The following is a 23,118-nucleotide window of genomic DNA, read 5'->3' on the forward strand; positions in this document are numbered from 1 at the left end:
GAGATGGCCTGCTCGGAAATAAACCTGAGTGTTGATCACATTTCATCGCTCCCTGTCAGTGTATGCCAAAGTGAAACACTGCAATAATGAAAACACCGCAGTGAAAGGGTAGCAAAGCATGGAAGATTCCACACAGCTGAACTGCAGAGTTCCTAACCGCAGAGATGGTAGATTGCTTTGTCACTCAAGGAGGCTGAATGAGAACGTCACATGTCCACAATCAGTTGCAAGTTAAGGCTGGTTGTGGTGGGAATACAATAGCAAAAATATATCTACTATATATGTTGTGTGCAGAAACTTGTGCAGTACCATTTTTCTGTTGTACCCTTGTCTTCATTTTAGTCTTTACGACAGTTAAGTCACTGTTAGTTCTGTTAGTTTCTTATTGCAGAGGCGTGCATCGCTGGGCTAGTTAGTTTAACATGGTTAAGGGGGGTGGAAACGGCACATAAAGCCATGACGACAGAAGAAACCCTTCATAGTGGGCACTCTCTTTTCTTCTGTCGTCATGGTTTTATGTGCTGTTTTTACCCCCTTTACCAAGTTTCTTATTGTCCTTGTTCTTTATCTTTTCTTTGCATTGTGCGCACAATTCATTCCTGAAAAGTGCTTCAGTGGAACACTCGTTTGGTCTTCTCTCTTATCCTCATTTTAATGTCATCTTCAGTTTCTTAGCCATTATAACAAGAACCAACTCGACCAACAAACAATTTTACTAAGATACACTTCCCTTACTAGCAAAACCTTTATTGTGTAAATGTCTCCCTCTTAACTCTTCTTCTTTGCTTGAGCACCTAATTGTTTATGATGATGTTAATTAAGTTTACTCACCTAGGGGTTTGGAATATTAGCTGTCTGTGATGTTGTGGTTTACGTGGACCACACTGCTCCTTTAGCCTTGAGGGGCTGGGTAGACTAGCAAAATATTGCCCTGTTTTTCAGGTAAAGCTAACGAGTTTACAACTCAATCATGCATGTGTGATGATCCAACTTTCCTGTGAGCTCACTGCACACACATATTAGGCAAAACATACAACGCAACTTCGCATTGGCAAATTTAAAAGTGCTTCAGTTGCAACATGTTGGGGTCAAGGTTTGGTTTGGTGTTAAGAGTTTTGTTATTCTTGTGTTGTGGGGGTTAACACAGGCCTACCTTTGTGGTTATTGGGCCTTTTCAGTCTAACACTGGACATTTCATCTCTGTTTTCTTGGGACAGTTTCTTTTGTGAGCTAATTTTGTTTTCCTACAACATTTTTTTTCTACTTCATGTCTGCCTGTATGGCAGTGGTAAGCAAGAAATTTCTAGCGAACAGAGCTGATCTATGTAATCATCTGTGCAATGTTTAAAGATGCACCTCAGAGAGTTACTCGATTGAGCAGGTGTAGCTATCCTTAGCATGTACATAATCATTGATTGTAGTATTCATGCATCATTAATTGACGCTTATGTGCATATTTTATTCCTTGATCTTGCTGAGTATTTGTAATGAACATGTTTTTTTTTCTTTGGCAACTTTGTTTTCCAGCACAAGAGAGGCCCAGCTCAATACAGGTAATTGATGGTTTATTGCATTGAAATTTTTAAGTTTTATTTCTGTGGATGGTTTCCAACATATTATGCAACATTGTTATCTGTGGTAGCTCTTATGTTCATTGTTGTTATTAGAAAAGCTTTCTCTGCAGTTATCTCGACCTCACAGTGGGGAAGGCCACAGCAAGAGAAATATGAGAGAAAAAAAATAACAATGTTTTTTAAAGCGCATGTGGCAACTCTTCCCAAGTGATGGACAGCAACTTGCTGATATCCCGTGAGAGAAAAGTATCCACTATACTCGGTGCATTTTGCCCGCTGAACCATGGAGCTCAAGTGCCAATAAAAAGCATATGTATAATGATGGGAGTAACGTTAGACAGTAGAAGGGGAACAGTGTGGTTTAGAGAACAGACTTGTCTTGACCATTGCCCCCGACTGAGGAACAACAATTGATTCTTTACTATATGCCATGCATCTGAGGATGATTCAATCTTGGTCGGATCATCCAAGATTGAATGTGAACTTCGAATTTGAACTTTGAAATGAGCTTTGAATTTGTGAACAAAGAGGGCACTGAAGTGTGGGACATTGCTGTTTGCAGGCAGACAGAGGGGCGCGCATTTGTCCACTACTTTGCTGTACACTGACTAGAACGGTAATCTTGATGGAAAAGCATTTAAATTAACATATAAGCTGTCATAGTTCAGTGAGTGCCCTAATTCTGCATGTGAGCTTGCACTCCTAAGCTGCTCGCTGAGGATGGCCACCTGTGTTGCTGACACTGAACCTGATCGCAGCGCTGCCTCATCTTAGTGATATCACACTCTGCAGGTTGTTCTTTTGGAATAAGAGCATAAATAACAAGGGTAGGTAAATGCATTCGAGGGGCAGTGGAGAATTGGAGGTAATGAGAAAGCTTAGGAAATTCACATGTGTCAGGCAAGTGTGGGAGATGAAGGACAGGGTTAACGCTTTCCCTACCTTGCCCATTGGGCATAGTTAGCCCGCTAACGATGGTTTCAAAGGCCGTTTTTGAGACCTTCTGTGCCACTCAGGGACACACTGCGTCATCTGATGTATAATAGTAGCAGTAAACTTTCGTTTCTTTAGAGTTCGTTTTCTCCCCACTTGGCGGTTATTTTTAAATGGGCTCCAATGATGTACGCATTCATTGGAGTTGAAAGTGAAAACGACTGCCTCCGGAACATAGCAGATCTCACGATTCCACTGTGTCAGCGGCTGCTTTTATCTACTGCTCAAGCAACAGCGAGTCGCAGGATGCTGCCTTTTCATCTGACTGATTCTGAGATTGATGAGGACTGAAATCAACCCGGAACTTGAGGATGCACCGCTAATTTGTGCTCCTCCGCCAACTTGAAGGCATTCAGCGCTAGCGAGCTGACAAGAAGACATACCGTAACTGCAAGAAGCAGAAAAGGAGTTTACTCCAAAACTTGCAACATTCCCCAATGTTTCACACCGAGGAACTGCTTTGCTGCGTGGCACGCCAAACTGTAGGGCTTCCAGATAAATTTTGTAGCACAAGTAGTTTCCATTTAAAATATTGATTTCTTTGCAGATATGGCTATTAGATAGCGAAACGTTTTGTATATATTTCCAAAAAATTTTTGCATTTTTTCTTTTTATATTCAAGTTTATCGTTACAAGCTTGGCTCAATTTTATTCCAGAATCTTGTGTTTGGAAAGTTATATTTCTTTATGACATAAATCCCGTTAATAAGAGTTGTTTGCCTAAAAAGTGCATTTTGCTTTGCTTTCATGTATTGCATAAAATTTTGAGTGCAATAGTTTCTTCAGAAAAAAACCTAATGTAACCTACAAGAAATGGCCATATTCCCCCACAGTAGAGAAATAGTTAAAGAGCTGTGGGAGAGAGCTTTATCGTGCTATGGACTTGATTCAGCCCGCAATGATAGTTAACCGCTTATGAAATGATAGCATTCACTCTGACATCTTGAGAACAAAGTTCACGTGCCTGTGTGCCATGTCTCTGAGATTTCATGCAGCTCTAAAGAAGTTAGTCATTCTGAAATGCAGGTGTGTTCCTAGGACAGCCTTTAACCACAAAACTTGCATGATTCGGCAGAAATATGTGACGGTTCAACACATGTTTTCGGCTAACTGTGAATCTTTCAAGTTGCCAGTTTCCAGACCACTGCATGAAACATCCGAGACATTGTGCGGACACGTGACTACAGTCTTGCAAGAAAACAAGTGTGCACCGTCACGACCTTGTAAAATGTGTCAATGCAGAGGATGGCACTGTGCGAATGTACCTGCGTGGCCGCCCCATTGTGATGCACATTCCGAGCGAGCAACTTCACGACTACAGTCTCATGAAGGTGAACAGTGCGCCATCGCAGAGGCTCAAGCTGGAGTGGGTGTATCCTTCACCGTGATTGGTGCGAGCAAGGCATGCCAGTTGGTGCGCTAGCACTGTAGCTTTTGGTTGGATCTCTTGTGACGTTGCATCCCATCCCGTCCCCATGTTGCATCTTGTAGTGTCCATGAATATGTCAAGATCGTGGTCCATCACGGTGAAGAAGTAGCAGTGATATGAAGACCACATAAACTCTATTTGCAGATGCTGACTGACAGCATGAGATATTCAGTTACTGCCTCTTGCTTATTGTCCCGCAGGTTGAGTTCTCCATGTGAGGCATTTCTAGTTTGGCAGACTCAAGTCTCGCCAGCTAGCTTAATTGCTAGATTTATGCATCTCGGGCACATTGGATGCAAAACTGTGGATAGCAGAATTGTGTCGCGTCACCTACACCAACGAAAATGTCTGAAGAGCTGTGATGGTTTGCAACCAATGTTGCCAAAAAGTAATTGCTACAGGATGCTGGTTTCATAGTTAAGGCTCAGTCTTCTTGAATATTGAATCACTGTGGGCATAACTATGCAATAGCATAGCTATATTATTTTAGCGGACAGTCCTGTACAATGAAGTCGATGCATTAGCTATGGAAGAAAAAAAAAATATCTTAACCTAGAACTTTTACCTCAATACCCAAATTACAGAAAATAGTGAAGCACCTTTTGTGTGTGTGTGTGTGTGTGTATAGAAGTCCAGCTTAATTTAAGTGTTTGTTACCCAGTGTTTTGCAAGACAAGCATTCATTTAGAGAAGGAAAGGAAAAAGAATGGTAGCTCGAGAATCAGCCTTGGTACTGTCCACCGAATGTTGGCTTCCCTTTCATTGCCCGCACTCCTTGTCTCCTTGACTCGAGACCAGCTACGGGTACCGGGGCCGCGACTGTCGGGCCAACCTGTTCCTCTTGCCCACGGGCGAGATGGTCTACTTCATAGCAGCCGTGGTGGTCCTCTACAATGTGGAGGAGCAGATTCAGCGGCACTACCTGGGACACACGGACGACATCAAGTGGTGAGCACATGTTGGAAGGCTTACGCAGAGTGCTGGGTCTGATTGGTCGCTTGGCATACGGGGCTTCCTGCCAGTGACAAGTAGGAGAATCAGCGGGAACCGAGGGGCTTGATGTTTAGTCACGTAACCGAGCCAAGTCATGCAAGAAAGCCAGCAAACACCGGCTTTGCTGGCGGGAGGATGAAGCACAACTCAGTGGAAGGCTCTGGAATAATTTTGGCCCCGTTTGGTTGTTCATCGAGCGTCAAAATCTATGTGCATGAGCACTTTAGCATTGCGCTTGCATCAGAATGCAGCAGCCGCATTGGCTGGGAACCGCACCCCTGAACTCGCGCTCTGCAACGGAATGCCTTAGACACCGGGACACTGCGTTGGGTTTTCTTGCAGTCAGCAAGACATATGCCCTTGCAGAGATGCAGAGTTACACTCGCAGACTTACACTCTGCAGATATGCAAAGTGCAAAACTGTGACTATAACTCGGCAAGTGCATATCTGCAGATCAGATGATATATATGAATTTCACGACAAGCACCTTGTTCCTTTGAATGTGCAGTGGTTTATCTAGTTCAGTTCCTTTGTAGTCGTGTACACGTAGGCCAGAAGGGTGTCTGCATTTTCAGCATGCAACTAATTGACGAGTGGTATGTGTGCTTATCTTTGTCTTCTATTTTCCAGCCTTGCAGTTCATCCAAACAAGCTCCTGATCGCAACAGGTCAGGTAGCAAGTATAGACAGACGAGAGAGAAAGGTATGTCTTCCGCAGTTTTGTTTCTTTGATTCCTAGCTCTGTAGATCGATTTTTTTGGCTTGTTTTATTGAACATGTTCGCATTGCACACGTTTACAGTCTAATTTTTCTGTACTGGTGCCACACATTCAGGGTACACTTGCACTTAGAGGGAAACATCAAATCAAATTCTGACAGAAGTGCAGACACAGGGGTCTGCGAGAAAAAGCTGTCTAGACAGCTTGACAAATTCACAGCACTTTAAATAGTACTTCGGAACGGTGGATACAAAAAATATTTGCAACTAAATTATTATACAACATGTCGTGCTGCTATCTCAGAGCGATTGAACATATAATCACGATGAACAATCATAAAAGCATTTAACTGGTATTGCAACAACTAATATTCCAACACCATCTACAGATCAAATTGAGTGATTTTGGCACATAAAACCCTGAAATTAATTAATTCCTTAATTAGATCAGATTTCACATGAGGAGCTGCCGGCTCATTCTTTTAATTCTCTAAGGCACCTGTCCTAATAAACAGCTGAAATGTGAAATTTCACATGAACACCAGTTACATGTTACTGAATTGAAAAAAGTGGTGTAAGGAAACTTCAAATTTCAAGGTCACTTAAAATGACATGTTGTCAACACATCAGACAGGTAGGGGCTTTGACATTGTGTTGCTGAATGGTCAGAAGAGAACATATGATTCTCTTACACATCTTCTTGCAGCTTATTACACTGACTACACACCAACCTCATTGTCATGCATGACACACAGAACAAACAAAAATCGAAAATAAAAATGGTGCAACAAGATGAGAACGATAGCTTTAGCAAATTGACTGAGAATAGGATGTGTGATCTTACTGAGCTTTGCAAGAACAGGTTTAACGCACTCAGAGAAACCAAGGGCAGTCCCAAGTGCTCCCTCATTGAAGGTGGAGCGCACAGGAAAATAGTTTTGTTGTAGAGGAGTCATTGCCTCCCGTGCTAAGTGGCTGCTTCACTGTTTTCCTCCAATGCGGAGGAGATTGCACTGTAAGCGATCACATGGCATGTTCACTCTTCTTGCACCTGCGGTCGGGGCTGCTGGATTATTCCAGTGGCAGACCGCTGAAAGACATTGTTGCCATGTGCACGCAATAACCCTCACACATCATCCAGGCTTCTGCTTGCACCTACGAAATGTGGCACAAAGTGTACATAGGGCGTCCAGTAGGTAGTTAAGAGACATTGTTATGCAGTCATAATGGATGCAAGTAGGCAGACAAGAAATGATGAACTGAAGAAATTTGCTTATTAAGGTGCTCGTGGGTTAGTTGGTAATTCATGACTTAGTTATAAGCAGCGCAATTGAAAAATTATGGACACGCAAAAAATCGGAGTGTCCTGATATTTTTTTTCAAGTGTGCCATTATAACTTAGTGAAGAAACTTGAGCTCTTTATTTGGTGAACTTGATGCCTGCTAAGGAAACACTACAACTCGGTGGTGGCTATATTGACAGTCTGGTTGATGGTTTGGAAAAATTTGGGAAGTTTTGTGCACGCAGATGTGCGCTTATCAAAGCATGCTGCACTTGGATGAGTGAAAGCCAAGTAGGGTATTTCCACTACAAAATGAGATCTGCACTTGAAGTTTACCTTTTACACCAGGTTGTGCGTAGATTTTGAATTAAGCCATAGATAGGAGAGCTCCATTATTGTTGCTACTGAACAGTTATGTGAGCTGCTTACAGTTTTGAGACATATTGGAAACACTAAACTTCTGAGAATGTTAAATGTTTTCCGAAATAACAGACTTTCATCTTTGCTACCCTTGAACACTTATGGGAGCTGTTTACAACTATTAGAACAGATTGGACAGTTTTTGTGGATAAGTTTTAAATGTGATTAAAAAAAAGAAAACAGTACCCCATTCATTCTACTTTTGAAAGAACGACAGGCGGATGCTTCTACAACAAAAATTACCTGTATACCGATTCTACTGTATAACAGTTCTATTGTGAGGTGTGCGGGATGTGACCTTTACGACCAAGTGACCTGTATAAAAAATGATATTGGAGGCCCCAAGCACTCCTTTACAAAGGCACATGCAAGCTGTAAATTAAAAGAGTCTTGCTCCTTCTTGTTCTTCAAGCGTTTTTACTGCTAAATTGCCATGGAAATGCTGCCATTACATACTTCCTAGTGACTAATGCACTGCTGCAGTGGAATCTCGATGGTTCGATCACGGCTAATACGAATTTCCGGATGATACAAATTTTTCCGTGGTCCCGGCCGAGCCCCATTACTTTGCAACGTGCTAGAGAACGGTTGTTACGAATAGATTTTTGACCCGCGTCGGTTGATACGAACAAACGTTGCCCCACCGACGGCCGCGAAAGAGAACAGCGCGCAGTAATGCTCTTTCTCCCGTTCTCTTTTGGTGCGGACGCGTGGATGCGGCGCCGGACAGCGCGGATGCCGCGACTGGGCGCAAAGAGTTTGAAGCAGTGGCACTTTTGTTGCTTTTGTGCTTTTCCTCCTTTTAGGCTGCCCATCGGACGGAGTGGCTGCTGTGCTTCGGGCCACGTTCTTTGTGTTTGCGCCATTTTGCCTAGTTGCAGTGAGCTATGTCTACCGAGATACGATCTCGGCCATACGCCGAGGCGCGGGAGCCTCCGTTGGCACGTCTTCCGTCGACTGCGTTATCGGCGCCGATGGCACAGGGCGATTGTCGGTTTTGCTGCTGGAGTCACACGGTGCAAGATTGCGCGGCACGTAATCCACGAGGCAAGGTAGCACGGCACGTTCAGTCGGGTGCTCCTCCACTTCTTCCGCTAATAGCCATATTTTTCTTGCCGTAGGAGGCTTGCACTTCCGTATTCCGAAGGCGTGCTTCGTCCAAAGTTTATTCGCCATCGTCGCTCCATCACTAACCTGGGAGTTCTCAGTAATTCGAATTCTGTGTGTCAAGTGAAGACGCCAGCGTGGTTTACGAAGCAGACAACTGCAGTTGCCATCTTGCCCCTTGCCAGAGCAGCAAACAATGGAGATACGCCTTTCAGCACGGCAGCCAATCGGAGGCCCGCTTTCATCGGTGGGCCCGTGTGACTACCTATCGCAGACCCGCGATTCTTTTGTGTTTGTGCGTTTGTTACAAGATGGCGACTACGGACGAATTGAGAAGCAGAACGGCAAAACTTTGAGCTTTCGAACGATACCAAGATGGTGGCGCTCGGTGGGAGGAGATATGTCTCCGTGAACTGCAGTGATTTTGCGCGATTTAAAGCTGTTTTCTCGCCCTGCGCACTGACGAATTAATTTTTTTTGGCCACCTTTAGTGCGTTTTCAGCCAAATCATTTTGGTACAGCGTAGATTAGTCGTTGCAGATACCGAAATGCATCGCTTTCAAAAATCAATTTTTCTCGCGATTTTCGCGATCTGATCCCCGCGTCCCCCCATAATTTAGCTAGTTTTAATTGTGTTTCGATGATTAGAATTTCGGCTAATACGAATATTTTTCGTGACCCCGTGAGATTCGTATCATCGAGATTCCACTGTATTATGTCATGTCTATCGCATGCTATACACTGCTATTACTGTCAAGCACATAGTATGGTGTGGTGTGCTCTTAAAGGATGAGGATACAGCAAAGTGTCATTATATACTTCGTTTATATACAGTCGCAGTGAAATTGCTTTAGAAACATGCAGTTACAGCAATTTTTTTCTTCTCACATTTACTGTTGGGAACTGTGATTAAACTGTCATGACACTTTACAATGGTTCAGTCGTAGTCTCTCTATTTTGGTTTATTCACTCCCTTTTTCACATTCACATTGTCGTTAGCTTGCAACATGACAAAACTTAATTGCGATGACAAAACTTTATTGCGACCTTGGGCTCATGAGCATCCACGGAGTCTGCGAACGAACTTCGTACATTGACCGATAGTTTTAGAATGACATGCTGCAAAGTGACAAAGCTTGTCCCCAATTTCGAGCACAGAACCGGCGCACAGAGATAAGGCTGGAGGAAGAGGGTTTTATGGTGAGTTATCAGGGGCACTGGCTTTTTGCAAAAAGCAATTCCCTCATCTCGCATTTTTTCCCCCCTTTGTTTGTGACTCGTCACATGTGCAGCCTCTGTGCACCGTCGTTGCGTCACATCACGTCACGTCACGTCACTGCTGCTGCTGCTGCCACTGTCACATGCATTCTTGTTGGGATTTTATTTTATTTCTTGCGGGAGCCGGTCACGTTACCTTGTTGTACGCACCACGCTTCTGTTGTTACTGCACTCCGGGTGTCCGAGTTCTGCTGCATGACTTACGCTCGTAGGCCGAGACGCAGTCGAAACCACTGTTCGCAGTGGCACTCCTGGGCAACTGCGTTAGAGCCTTTGGCAGGCCACACAAGACTACTGACAGCATGTCTATTGAGCCATGCACATGTCATGGTGGGCACAACAGCAAGAAACACTCTTTTTCTTCGGCAACCCTCGCAGGATAACCTTGTAAACATTTTGCCTTGTGACACAGTAGCTGTAGATGTACCAGTTTTTCAAAGACATTTTTTTAAAGAATAAAATGTTTCCTGTTTCTTTTTTTTCAGTAGTCTCTGAGATGTGCATATTGGAATATTTGTAAAGTCAACGACACATGTTTACTAATGAATGGTTCAGAAACATTATTGTTAGTTTATTTTTTCATTTGTGAATGTTTTCTGCACACAGTGATATTTTTTTACTTGAAGGCAATGAGAGGACAAGAAAAATATTGTTGCACAAAAATGTGTATTTGCTTATATCTACAAAGGGGAAAACAAAGAGCACAGGCATTACAGTAGCTGAGGTGGTGCAGAAGGACTTCAACTTCCTCTTCTTCAACTTTGTCTGACACAAGGTTTTGTCAGTCTTGCAGCAATATCTTCAGTATCGGATAGTCTTCAAGTATTGTGCTGTAGTGACATTGTTCACTTTTCGTATCTCCATACTGCTAGCATTGCAAAACCTCCTGCACATCACGGCACAGAACATGCACAACGCTTCAGCACTTTAGCTTTTAATGGCCATCACATGTAGTTCGTTCTCCTGCATATCTGTCATGAGTTACAAGCAGTGTTTTAATTAATTCTTACAATTGCATAGTGTTTGACTCCTTATTAATAAAGGACCCAAAAAAGGGTTAAGTCTGTTTTATAGCTTTATGTGACGTAAGTAGAAAAGGGTTAACGTCTCGTCATACTTGGAAACTGGGACACAAGCAACTGAGCAGGTGCCACTGTGCAGATTGCCTATCTGAGTTGCAGTTTTTGGTTTTATCTTGTAAACAAATCACATTGTGCATTGGGGCAACAGGAGGCATCTGTGAAGCGACTTGTTAGATTCAAATTTCACGCCTAACCACAGAAGCACATACTTGAGAGCCTTCATCAAGCTCAACCAAAGGCAATGAACAGCTGAGACTCCACAAAAAAAAAAAAATATGAGAAAAGCTTCCAGCTTTTTTTTCCTAATCTCCTAATCAAGCATTTCTAGATGTAGTGTTGCAACAATAAAATGCAGTGCAAAATCGATCTATACTGCTCCCATTTCAGTTTGCTTTGAATGCAAACCAACTTGTCTTCGGTGTGCCATACAATTATGAGAGACGCAGACATAAAAAATTTTCTGAGAAGGAGATGCGGATTGTCATAGTGTAGTAAAAGAGGTCCCCAGTGAACACTAGATTGGGTGTAGGCATTTTACGTACACCCGAGCACACATCACATGCATCACAAAACCCAATGGCATTGCTATTTCACACATGTTGGTTGCGCTCGAAAGAACCTGTTTCTTGCTTGAAAAGCACACACTTGCTTGGTACAATCACTTTCAGGTCTCTACGGAGTGACATTGTGCTCAACATGGAAAATTCCACTGTGTCGTGCTTTGCTACCATGAATTGCACAGAATAAGCTTCATGTTATTACATGAAGCTTTGTAGCAACTAGTCTAAGCAACTGAACAGCATTTTCAACAGCTGTTTGTCAATTGTAATTGTTCTTGGCTTTCAACAAAGCATATGCACATTACAACTTCCATTTACACTGCACCAAATTGTTATTTGATACACTCCAGATCTTCTAATGCGATCTAAAGTTTAAAAACTGAAGCACATGTGCCTGTGGAGATAGAGATAAAGGAATGCATTTAATTATTTTTTGCTAGATGATTGCAGCTATGACTGCGTGATTGCGCGCTAAATGGTTGCAGCCACTTGTGCCATGCAAACATATGTGAAGTTATGCTGTTGCATTAACTGATGACTACTACTACACAGAGGCACATGTTGGTGAACATAACTGCCAATCTGTAAGCCAGTTCAAAGTATGGTGCAGCAAATGTGAGCTACAAATAAATTTCAGACAGACTTTTGTGCAATGCAGCTAAGACGTATTCTTTTTTTTTTCTCTCTCTCTCTTTTTCTCTGCCTCGAAAACCCCCCCTTCTATAGCCACGTGTCATCAGCCGGGTAATTAAAAGTCATTTTCTCTGGTGCACACTTATTTGTCCCCTGCATCACCCTTTTCTTTACTGCCATAGCCTGCGCACTTATATATTGCAAGGCGTAGTTGAGTGCATGAGGTGGAGCATGTCTGGTTGTCGAGTTCTTTTATCTGATCTGGCATCTTATCAGCCTGCCTGCATAGTACTATATATCTGAATTATGAAGTTATGGTCCTTAGGCTATCTTTTTTTTTGTTAATGCTTCTTAAGAATGTTACACTCACACGTGCTATGCAGATGGGGGAGGGCATTGTGGAACAGATGCAATCAAGGCTGTAAAAATTTATGGACTATGCAGCTGTGAAACCACCAATATTCATTGCTTTGTCTCAGTGTGCATCCCAGAATTTGAAGAGTTAGGGCTGCTGTTAGGGTTGAACCACCACTACACACTGCATACATTTTATTTCTAAGTAGCATGGCTGGCCTGTAAAAAAAAAAAGTACATTGATTGTTTACTTCTATCAATATCCATAAACTTCTGCTAGCAACTGCATTTCTTTCTCAAGGGATGTTGGTTTTGTAGGAGAAAGCCGAACCACAGTTGATGGGACTGTGTTTCATAACGTATGGTTTCTTGCCGAACACAAGACTTTTTGGCCGATAGAGTCAGTGCTCCTGTGTGATAGGCAGCCCATGTTCCAGTATTTTTTGCAAGGCTCTATATAATTTTTTATGTAATCACATTGGCACTGACAAATCACTTTCTTCCTACACAGCTAGGAACCACGGTCCGACCTCAAGTTCATTTTTATGCATTATGTCTAGCATCATCACTGGAGAAGCACTGACAGGTCAAATTTCATTATTTCACTTTCTGAACAAAACCACTTCACATGGCAACAGGGTACAACCAGCTATCACGTCTTGTACATGTATAGATGCCACTTTGTTATAAGGGAGGGGGGGGGGGTGGCATGGTTCTTGTGCACACCTGGTATTTGCCTGAACTTGCATAGATGTGTGTGTGTGTGTGTGTGTCTGTCTGTGTGTGTGTGATGTAATGGCGTGCTTTTTGTCTTTCGGCTGTGCTGTTTGCCTGTAGTAGACTTTTCTGTGTGCTTTATGGCTGACTACATTGTGCTGCATAGCATCCGACATTGAAACAGTCGATACTGTCTCGCATTGACCGTACTACATATTGTTTATGCAGTGAACAATAGGTGGCAACGATCTTGTGGTGCTCAAGTGGTACAGTCCACTTGAGTGTAAACTGAAAGGGCTTTGGGCCAGTTAGGAGAATGCAGTTGTTTAAGTTGTTTAAGTCAGCAATCTGGTGTTAGCCGTGAGAATGGTTAGTTAGCTGTTTGCACTGACCGTGATTCAAGTCTCAGATGGCCTTGTCAAGTCTATGTCACCCTCATTGAATGAAGCCAGGACCGCTTTACCTGAACTTCATTCATAAATTCATTCTAGCTGATGATTCGTCCAAAATTTTTCTACGTAGAATTGATTTTATTTTACAGTTTAATTATTCCTTGATTTTTTTAATACTTGGCCAGAGACTTTCACTTGTGAAGTTCTGGCAGTTACAGTCTTGTGGGATGAAATATAAATTTTATTTTGAAATATTCAGTCTAGTCTGTCATTCACAGCTGCCAATTTTTTAAACCAATTTTTCTCATCAGTATATTCTTTTTCTTGAGTGAGTGGTTGAAATGAAGACCTGGTTAACAAATGATGGTAAAGTGATTTATAACTGGGATGATAGTAAGTCATCTGGACCGTTTTTATCCTTTCTGTGGGCACCACTTGTTCAGCTCAGTTCAGTCTGAACAATGTGTGGAACAGGTAGCTTTATTTTTCACTGGCCCTACTCGGCATCAGTATATGCAGCATTAATGACAGTTGGTTCTTTTCTGTTGCTGGCTTCCCTGCCTGAGGCATAGTTGTAGAACCATCCTGTGTCACGTGGCATGTGGCAGCTTGTAGGCTGGCCACCAGGGCAGTGGTCTCAAACATGTTATTTGGGCAGTCTTTTCTACTATCTTCACCGTCTCTCAACATCTCGAACTACACTGGAGCACTAAGCCCTCCTCAACGCTTAGCAATTTTTTATATTTAGCCATTTTTGTTGCTCACACTCGACAGCTTTCAGTTTGTTGCATATGCTGTTCTGATTCACTGAACTGCCATGAGAGTTTTAACGTATTTGAGCTTTTTTTAAATTTTAATTTATGTTTTACTTTATTTCTTTTGCCTGATCATTGCTGGCTCCTAGATACTCACATTCTGCCGAGTGCAAAAATCGTGATTGTTGAGTCATTTGCAGGATTCTTGAGCCGTTGTTGAGAATTATATTACATGTGGAACAAGGGTGAAGTAAGAGAACTTGAGCTCTCATCGTTTCTTTTACATAATTTAGGAGCAGTAGTGATGAGAATAGTGCCCGTGTCGTCTGCCTTAATTAGTGCTGTTGTGCTGCCGTCTACACCGTTGTTAGGTTGTTGGCCTTGAATCGTCTAGATCAACTTCACATGCTTGTGCACTTTCATATAGTAGTACACATTTTATGAGTGCTCTCTTAAGTTAACCCTAGCAATCATGCACTCTGAGGAAGTAAAAAACTCCCTTACTATAAGACAGAGGTGCTCTCTTCTCGAGAGTCCCCTCTGATGCCTTCTTTTGAGTCGCTGCTCCAATGCTGCAGCTTCAGCAGGTTTTGACTTTCTCACTTGTAGCTTGCATCCCAATAAGAGTTCGAGACCTCTGCCCTGGAGTAGTGTGCCTTGTCTGTGAGCACATTTGTGTCCTGCCTGCTGCTTTTTGCTGCAGTGGCTTTGCATCCGTTGCTGCACAGCAAACTGTGTTTCCCATTGTGCTTGGAGAGGATGTTCAAGTACTGCGATTTCAGTTGCGTAACCATCGGTGTCAGAAGGCTACGGGACACAGAACTTGTGAAAAGGCTAAATGTTTCTGCGGTATTAGCGTGACAGCCGGGATATAGATTTGCAATGCACACTGGTATGTGCAGCCAATATTCTTTTGTACTGTTTTACTGGCTGTGGGTACAGACCGTATGAGAATTTCACTTTTTTGCCAGAACTTGTGCCCCGTAAACTTCTGACGCCAGTTTTTGGCATCGAGACTTAAAAGAAAAAGGAAGCTTTTGTTTATATTACAGGCAGGACTTGTGGAATTATAGACACGTTGCCTTCAAAGAAACGTCATATATTTGATGCCATAGCATGTAGTAGTGACTTGGAAAACTAATATTTGTGCAGGAAAGGTGTTGACAGATCCTCATAATGTTAAGGGGTTCCCTCAATTACATGTGTGTGAAAAAGTGAGCTAGCCTAAAAAGTAAATTTAGTACCCTTACAGTTTCACAACTGATTGCGGTGTCCTTGAGTACCACTAAACTTAATAAAAAATTTCTCATCATTCAGAATCTATTTTTTAGTCTGAAGTTGAACAAAATGTCACATTGACAAGCCCATTGTCTTTTTGTACTTTCATGCGTTGCACTTCTAGAGAGTCAGTGTTGCATTTGAGCTAATGCCGTGGCAAAAAAAAAAAGTGAAGGAAAGTTTAGTACAGCTTTGCTTAAAGCCAGGCTTGAGCATCCTCTCGTGGCTGTTGGCGTTCTTCACTTTTGCTATGACTTTCAAGATTCCACGCTATATCATTTCTAATGACAGCACATTGGTGCGCACTCTACGTGCGGTCCCTGTGCGTGCTCCTTGTTCCAGCCCCATGTCAGGATATGGGACTCCGTCAGCCTCAACACCTTGCACGTCATTGGAGTTGGTGACTTTGAACGAGCAGTCAGCTGCATTGCATTCTCCAAGATGGTGAGTACTTCGTTTCACAGCCTGGGTCTCGTAATGGACTCAATCATGCATCCTTTTTATCTGTCTTCATTTTGTTCTCTACATCTTCGCCTTGATCGTCATGCCATCCTCCTTTAACCTGCTGTACTTGAAGTGAAAGACAGAATAAGTTTGTTGGGAGTGAAGAGCAGCATCAGTGTTGTGTTTTACAAAAAGAAGCATTACAAACAAGTGGACGTGAGGATCTTCTTCATCTGTCTGCAGTGCTTTTTCTATCGTCAATATCACCCAGCTAACCCAGATTTGCATTTGGACATGTTATCTTTGCCTCTTTGCATTGTATTTGTATGACTAATGGTGACGGTGCTCAATGTTTGAACAAAGAATAGGCATGAAATGTGTGTACTGTAACGCTCATGTGATGTTCTTGTGGGAGGTACAGTTTTTGTCAAAAGTTGTGAAACCACTATAGTGTGCTTATTACCAGACCTGTTGCCTGGTCACATACTGTAGGACCGGAACCTTTGGCACTTGAGAGCTCTGAAGGTTGAGAGCACTAGGAGGGCACTACAGAGTTCTCGTGACAGGGTTCAGCAATAGTTTTTGTTGCTCACTGGGGGGTCCTCAAAACGTTTGGCAAAGGCTGTTCTCCAATACCTCCTGCCTGTCAAAGCATACTGAATGAGGCTTATTTAAAAATCTGCTGTGCTTTCATAGTCTTGACAAGCTGCCTTGCGAGAAATCCAGCTTGGAAATTGTAAACCAGGTCATTATGCTTAGCTGTTCACTAGCTGTGACTACACTGAGAACCGCAGTTTCAAAATGCTGCACTTTAAAACCAGCATTGTATAGTCTAGAAAGTATGCTTAGGCATTATCTTGCTTGTCAGCTCAACTTATTGCAGCTGCACTCATTGATATTGAGTGGATTGAGTACAATTGTCTTCTGTAACCTTCGTAGACACAATGCTTTTGGCTAAGTGACGTGCAACTGGCACCACAATCTTGTATTTATTCAAGCTGGGCAGGCTTGACGTTATTTATAATTTTTGTAGTGAGTACCGTTATTGAGTGACCTTTCCTGGCAATCAAAAATTACTTTCTTGTGCTTTCTCGATGGTCACTGATGCATCAAGGCACCACTGAAGATTATGCATTGTGTTTGCAAATGGTTACAATGAGAGCCTGTTTTCACTTTCCCAACGTTAACATTGGGACTCTTCTTTTTCATATTACTAAGGCCCACAGCTCTTAAGGAACACTGTACCTTCACATGTACACCAGCTTCGTTACTCCATAGAGACTCTTCACAGAAACTGCTATTTAGCACAGTAACCTTTAGACGATGGCATAAAAACAAGACAAACATCTAAGCATCTTCTTTCTATGTCCTCATTCCAAGATTATTTTTTTTCTTTTGGTGCTGAGCACCACACTCCATGTCATACCAACAAGGTCATGGTTCAGAACCTGCTAAGGCTCTGTGAGAATGTCACATTCTGTCACCCATCCATCAGTGCATCTGCAGTTGCCTCATACCATCTCTCAGTGACCTAAGGTGTGCTGCGTGGCTTTAGTTGGCTCTCTGCTCTCTGCAGGACGGTGGCTCCATCCTGTGTGCAGTGGACGACTCGAGCGAACACACCATCTCCCTCTGGGACTGGCAACGAGGGGAGAAAGGGGTCAAGATTACGGAGACAAAGGTGTGGGCAACTTCCCGACTACACTCCTCATGCTTTGGCTGTGTAATTGCTGTGGCCACTTTTGCTGACCTCAGTTCTTAGACTCCCTCCCCAATACAGTTTTCTCTAAGGGTCTCTAATTTAGATTTTCTTAATGGCATTGGCACTTAATAAGCTTGAAGTGTGAGCACATGATTTGTGTCTATGGCTGAAGTGCTTGTGCACTTGAAGCTTCAAGTGTATTGATTGGCAAACTACTGAGTATATAGAGCTTTAAGATCATAGTATGTTTTATGCACAAATTCCTGAAGTACATTTTCTAAAATTTTGGATTACGGAAAGGTATGATGTTTATCGATGTATTATGTACACACATCACTTTGGAAGAATATTATCTATCATCATAATTTCGCATTTCTTTTTGTCATAAAGGTTTAACAAGTGGACTCTCCTTCGTGATTTACTATTTCCATTCCTGATAGCAAGTTTAGATCAGGTTTAACTGTTCACCCTGCTGACTGAAGATAATCATGCTTTTCAGACCTGTGCTGTCCTGCTCTGAATGTTGCCTTGTTTCAATTCTCACAATATTTTTGTGAAAGAAGGCTTGACATGCTTCATATTGTAATCAGTTGTTAATTTTCTGCTTGTGATTATACGTATTTACGATTTTGCTTAGTAATAGTTTCTGTGGGCCTTGGAGAATGAATGAATGTGCCCCATCTCTCTCTACATTCGTAGTAACAATGAAAAATCAATCAGCATCATGGCTGCTAACATTCACTTTGCTTTTAACGATAGATGGTTGAACAAAGCGATAAATGAACAAACAATTGAATATTCAATTCCAAGAATGTTCAGTGTTAATGTGGATACAATCAAGGTAATCAGCATTGCGCAGCTTGACTTCTCTAATCAACCTTTCAAAAATACAATGACCGTGTAGGGATTGGACAGTGATCCTTGAAAATCTTTTTTCGCTTCTCGACAGAGTGCCTCGGATGCTGTTCTGGCTGTGGAGTTCCACCCGATGGACCGGCACACCCTGGTGACACTTGGAAAGGGCCACATCCACTTCTGGGATATGGAGGGGGGAACACTCGCCAAAAAGCTTGGCCTCTTTGAGGTAATTGTGATCATTGCAGGTGGTGCTATCATGATCTGGCAGTGCCTTTTCGTGGATCTGGGCTGTTGTGTGGGTGCTCACATGCTGTCAGCTGCATGCGTACTGTTTCGGGATTATGGGGGCTGGGCCCAGTATTTTGGTTCTTCAATTGAACACTTGTTGGAAGCATGCATACAGAGAGTACCAGACTGCCCCTTTGGCCTGTTTGCAGAAAAGCTAATTGTAGGAATAGTTTAAGCCATTATTGTAGTATGGAATTGTTCGCTTGGGTAGACGATATTGTGTGCAGTTACAGCACATATATTGCACGAACAAAAGAAAATGGATTTACATGCAGTATAACAAAAAAATAAATAAATGCAATTCGAGAGCATGTGCAAGTTACCAGGTGGCCTCAAAATTAACTATTGAGCATTCCTCGCTCTCATCTTTTTTTTTTTTTTTATGAGTGAATTGTGAGGATTTTATTCATCTAGAACCAAGGGCATCTTGCGGAGTTAAGTACACTGACTGGTCTAACTCAGGATAACCAAGCAAGAGCAAGCACATGATTTGTTTATTCTAAAACAAACAAAGCTTCTAATTTATGCGAAACAATTTTTTTGTTGTTGTTGTTGCATTTGTCAGCTAAAGGCATTGGGCTCAACCAGAATAGTTTGGGAAATGTACGCCTTTACAAAAAGGAGCATCAGTGAGTAAAATAAGGCTACTGGGAGCAAAAACAGTTCATGTGGCCGTTTAAGTAGGCTGAGTGGCCCTCGTTATGTATGATAGTGAGGCGCGTCAGATATACTGGTAAACTATATTGTACATACATTATGTAAGTTCAGTTGTTGCTTATTACTTCAGTAGGTACACTGGTACACTGACCGATTAGATCTGTATATCACTTATACAAAGTAAAGAAAGCATACACATGCACTCACTGACGCATGCATCTGTTTTTCTCATCTTGTTCTCATGCCGCTTGCCTCCTCCAAAGCTACCGGCTGCAAAGTAAATGTTAGAAGTTTATAACTTTATAATAAGGTCACGGCACAGTTACCATACAACAACAGTAGCATATGGCCATAAAACCTGTTCTTTTTCAGTCCAGCACTTCCAAATTTCATGGCACATTCACGGTGCATCATTTTTATACACTGACTAGCCCATTTGAATCAATTAGCTTATAAAACCGTTTTGGAGTTACTGCTGTCTTGTTGGTACCCACAACTTTGCGTAAATATTACATGCACTTGGCAGTGATACTGATCTGGTTTGCCAGTTCTATATCTGGAAACCTGATTCTCAGAAGAGAAGGCTTATTCAGCAAAATGCATTCAAGTAGCATAATCATCTTATAGAGAAAGCAGAAAGAAAAACAATTAAACGGTCAGTTGAATCTGCTTTGAGTTTTTAACTATTGCCGTATGTTTATTTTAGCTCTCTGCTTCTGAAAACAAGTTCTATTGGCCTACAGCCTGACTAAGCCTGTGCTACAGTGGCATTCATAACAAACAGGATGGAGGACAAGAAAAACTAAATTGTGAAAAGATCAAAAAGCAATAAGTAAAGGAGACACTCAGTGTTCCACTACTTCATACAGTTTAGACTACGTCAAAGCTTGCAGACTTATGTTTCAAAGCATGGATATCTGCCTAATGAATTCTGTCAGCCAGATTTTCCTGATGAAGAGGTGCTGTGTTATGATGGCTTTACTTTCAGGTAAATGTTAGCGTGAAGAATGGACCACACCGTACAGAGTAACATAAAAATACCACATAGCAACACTGCTTCACTCAGTCCTCCAGGACTAGGTTTACAGATGACCGTGAAACTGGCATTCCGACCAAACAAATGAGGAAAGCATAAGTTCCAAATGCTTACTGCCATTGAAATTGATGGAAAATTGGACAGACAAGATGGAAGTAAACATGAAAGAATTTTTGAGGTTGTTGACCTTAATATGCAAGTGCGCGCTTTGACACCCCTCCACTTTACCGCTTGATGTCTGCACCCTTGATGTTGTCCTGAGCACTTCTGCATGTACACTTCCCTGGTGGTCTTGTGTGTGCTGTCCTTGCATGTCACGTCACATCCTGTGCCCTGCACACCTTCCTCTCCTGCTGTGTCCTTCCCCTGTCCTTCCTATGTCCCTCGCTGCTGTCAATCACGGCAGAGGGACAGTCCCGGCAGCGGCGACTCTACTGTCACAAGCAAATACCTGGTGGTAAGTTCGGTGTGTGAAACTGTTCGCAATATGGTCAACTCATGCAGGATTCTCTAGTTATGCTTGCCACTCTTAAAGTGTCTGTCATGTGAAAAAAAAAAAAAAATAACAATGAGGAAAGCTGCACAGTTTTCAGCAGCAGCTCATTATAGAAAAAGAGCAGCTGTTGTGCCACAGCTGTGGGGATGACACATACTACGACAGGCAATTAAGTTTTTGCATACATTTGGCAGTTGTTTACTTATTCTTCCACACCTCTCTGCCTCACCATTTAACATAGCATGGGGCAATGAAGGGGGGTAGGTGGCAAGGAAGGAACAGGTTAGCACAGAATGCAGCATTAGCAGGTGTTCGTTGTAAAATAAATGTCAGTTAAAGAAAAGTACACTACTAAAAGAATTGCATCATTTCCGTCTGGTAAAAATTACTTTGTCAACATTCCACTTTTACTTGACGTAGTACTAATGCATTTAAAACCAGCTGCAAAAAAATAGCTTCTGGCATGATTCTTATTCGAGCGGTGAGGGTTGTCCGGGAGGTAGCGCCCCACATTTTAAAGCGATAGCTTTTTTAGGCTCTTCCTCCCACTTTGTGGTTTCTATATATATATGTAGACTTCAAAGAAAAGAAAAGACAAGCGAAACAACAGTACTTCAAGGAAACCCTTCCGAACCTTCTTACAAGTCATCCGCAAAGATTCTGGAGATATTTTCGTGTGAGCTCTTCCTCTGCGTCCACGCCCTCGCCAGAAGAAAGCACCGCTAGAGCAAATGAATTTAACAATTTTTTTCATTCAGTGTTTAAGGAAGATAACGGCTTGCTACCTCCGCTAGGAACGACTACTAATGCGAGTATTGATCCCATAGACATCACTGATGCCGGAATTTTTAACCTCCTACTAAAACTAGATCCCAAAAAGGCTAATGGCCCTGATGACATTCTTAATATTTTCCTCAAAAGATATGCAGAATTATGTAGCGCTTACCTCTGCCTGATCTTTCGCAAATCAATTTTAACTTCCAAATTACCAGACGATTGGAAAGTCTCTAAAGTAATTCCAATCCACAAATCAGGAGACATAGACACGCCGTCTAATTTCAGGCCAATATCATTAACAAGTACATCCTGTAAGTTGCTCGAGCATATAATTCTGAAACATATCACTAATTTCCTAGAGAGAATAAACTACGTATCACCTAATCAACACGGTTTTCGTAGCGGTTTGTCAACCATTACTCAGCTCACTGAAGTAGTTCATGACCTTGCGTGTGCTATCAATAACCACAGTCAAATTGATTTGATATTACTTGACCTAGCTAAAGCATTTGATTCTGTCTGCCACATAAAACTAATAGCGAAACTAGAAACCGTGCTTGGAAAAGGGGCAATAACCACCTGGATTAAAGACTTTTTATTAGACAGATCCCAATTCGTAGTAATAGAAAACATGCCATCTAAAAATGTACCAGTAACATCCGGAGTTCCGCAGAGATCTGTGCTTGGGCCAGTCTTATTCTTAATATTTATTAATGACATGATCAGTAACATAGAGTGCAGTATAAAGTTATTTGCTGACGACTGCATTATTTACAGAGAAATTAACAGTCACAATGATCACCTCCTACTTAACAGATCTCTTAGTGTGCTGGCAGATTGGTGCAATAATTGGCAGATGTCAGTAAACGTAAAAAAATCCGTGACCATGACCGTCTCAAGAAAGAAAGAACCCTCTTGCTACACGTACCTTATTAATAACCAACCCCTTGCAAAAGTAATAGAACACAAATATCTAGGTATTACATTAACATCTAATCTGAAATGGGACACTCACATAACAAGCATCACTACCAAAGCGCTGCGCAAACTGTTCTACCTTAAACGATGCCTAAAACTATCACCTCCGTCCACCAAACTCCTAGCCTACACAACCTTCGTGAGACCTATTTTAGAGTATGCTAATACAGTATGGTTTCCGCATTCGAAGACTAACATTAAAAAACTAGAAACTGTCCAACGTAAGGCTGTGAGGTTTATTCACAACAAATATAAACGTACGGATTCCCCTACTAACCTGTTGGTTGCCTCTGGCCTTCAGACATTAGAAACTAG

The 23,118-nt window shown here is 42.1% G+C and overlaps 1 protein-coding gene across 6 annotated transcripts in view; it reads left to right on the top strand.

Annotated features, from left to right (window-relative positions):
• The window catches only part of LOC119458325 (echinoderm microtubule-associated protein-like 2), a 153,201-nt gene that overhangs the window by 97,370 nt on the left and 32,713 nt on the right, over positions 1-23,118 (top strand). Inside the window, exons 7-15 of one of the 6 annotated variants that reach the window (XM_037720157.2) lie at positions 1,528-1,553; positions 3,810-3,939; positions 4,795-4,944; positions 5,621-5,693; positions 9,677-9,718; positions 15,910-16,011; positions 17,588-17,692; positions 18,663-18,797; positions 20,959-21,009. In XM_037720157.2, the coding sequence (XP_037576085.1) occupies positions 1,528-1,553; positions 3,810-3,939; positions 4,795-4,944; positions 5,621-5,693; positions 9,677-9,718; positions 15,910-16,011; positions 17,588-17,692; positions 18,663-18,797; positions 20,959-21,009 (814 nt within the window). Of the gene's footprint in view, positions 1-1,527; positions 1,554-3,809; positions 3,940-4,794; positions 4,945-5,620; positions 5,694-9,676; positions 9,719-12,164; positions 12,183-15,858; positions 16,012-17,587; positions 17,693-18,662; positions 18,798-20,958; positions 21,010-23,118 lie in introns of all 6 variants that reach the window. The other 5 variants (XM_049671087.1, XM_049671088.1, XM_049671086.1 and 2 more) reach the window with 5 other exon arrangements.

Source organism: Dermacentor silvarum, chromosome 7 (genome assembly GCF_013339745.2).
Source record: "Dermacentor silvarum isolate Dsil-2018 chromosome 7, BIME_Dsil_1.4, whole genome shotgun sequence".
Lineage (NCBI taxonomy): Eukaryota > Metazoa > Arthropoda > Arachnida > Ixodida > Ixodidae > Dermacentor > Dermacentor silvarum.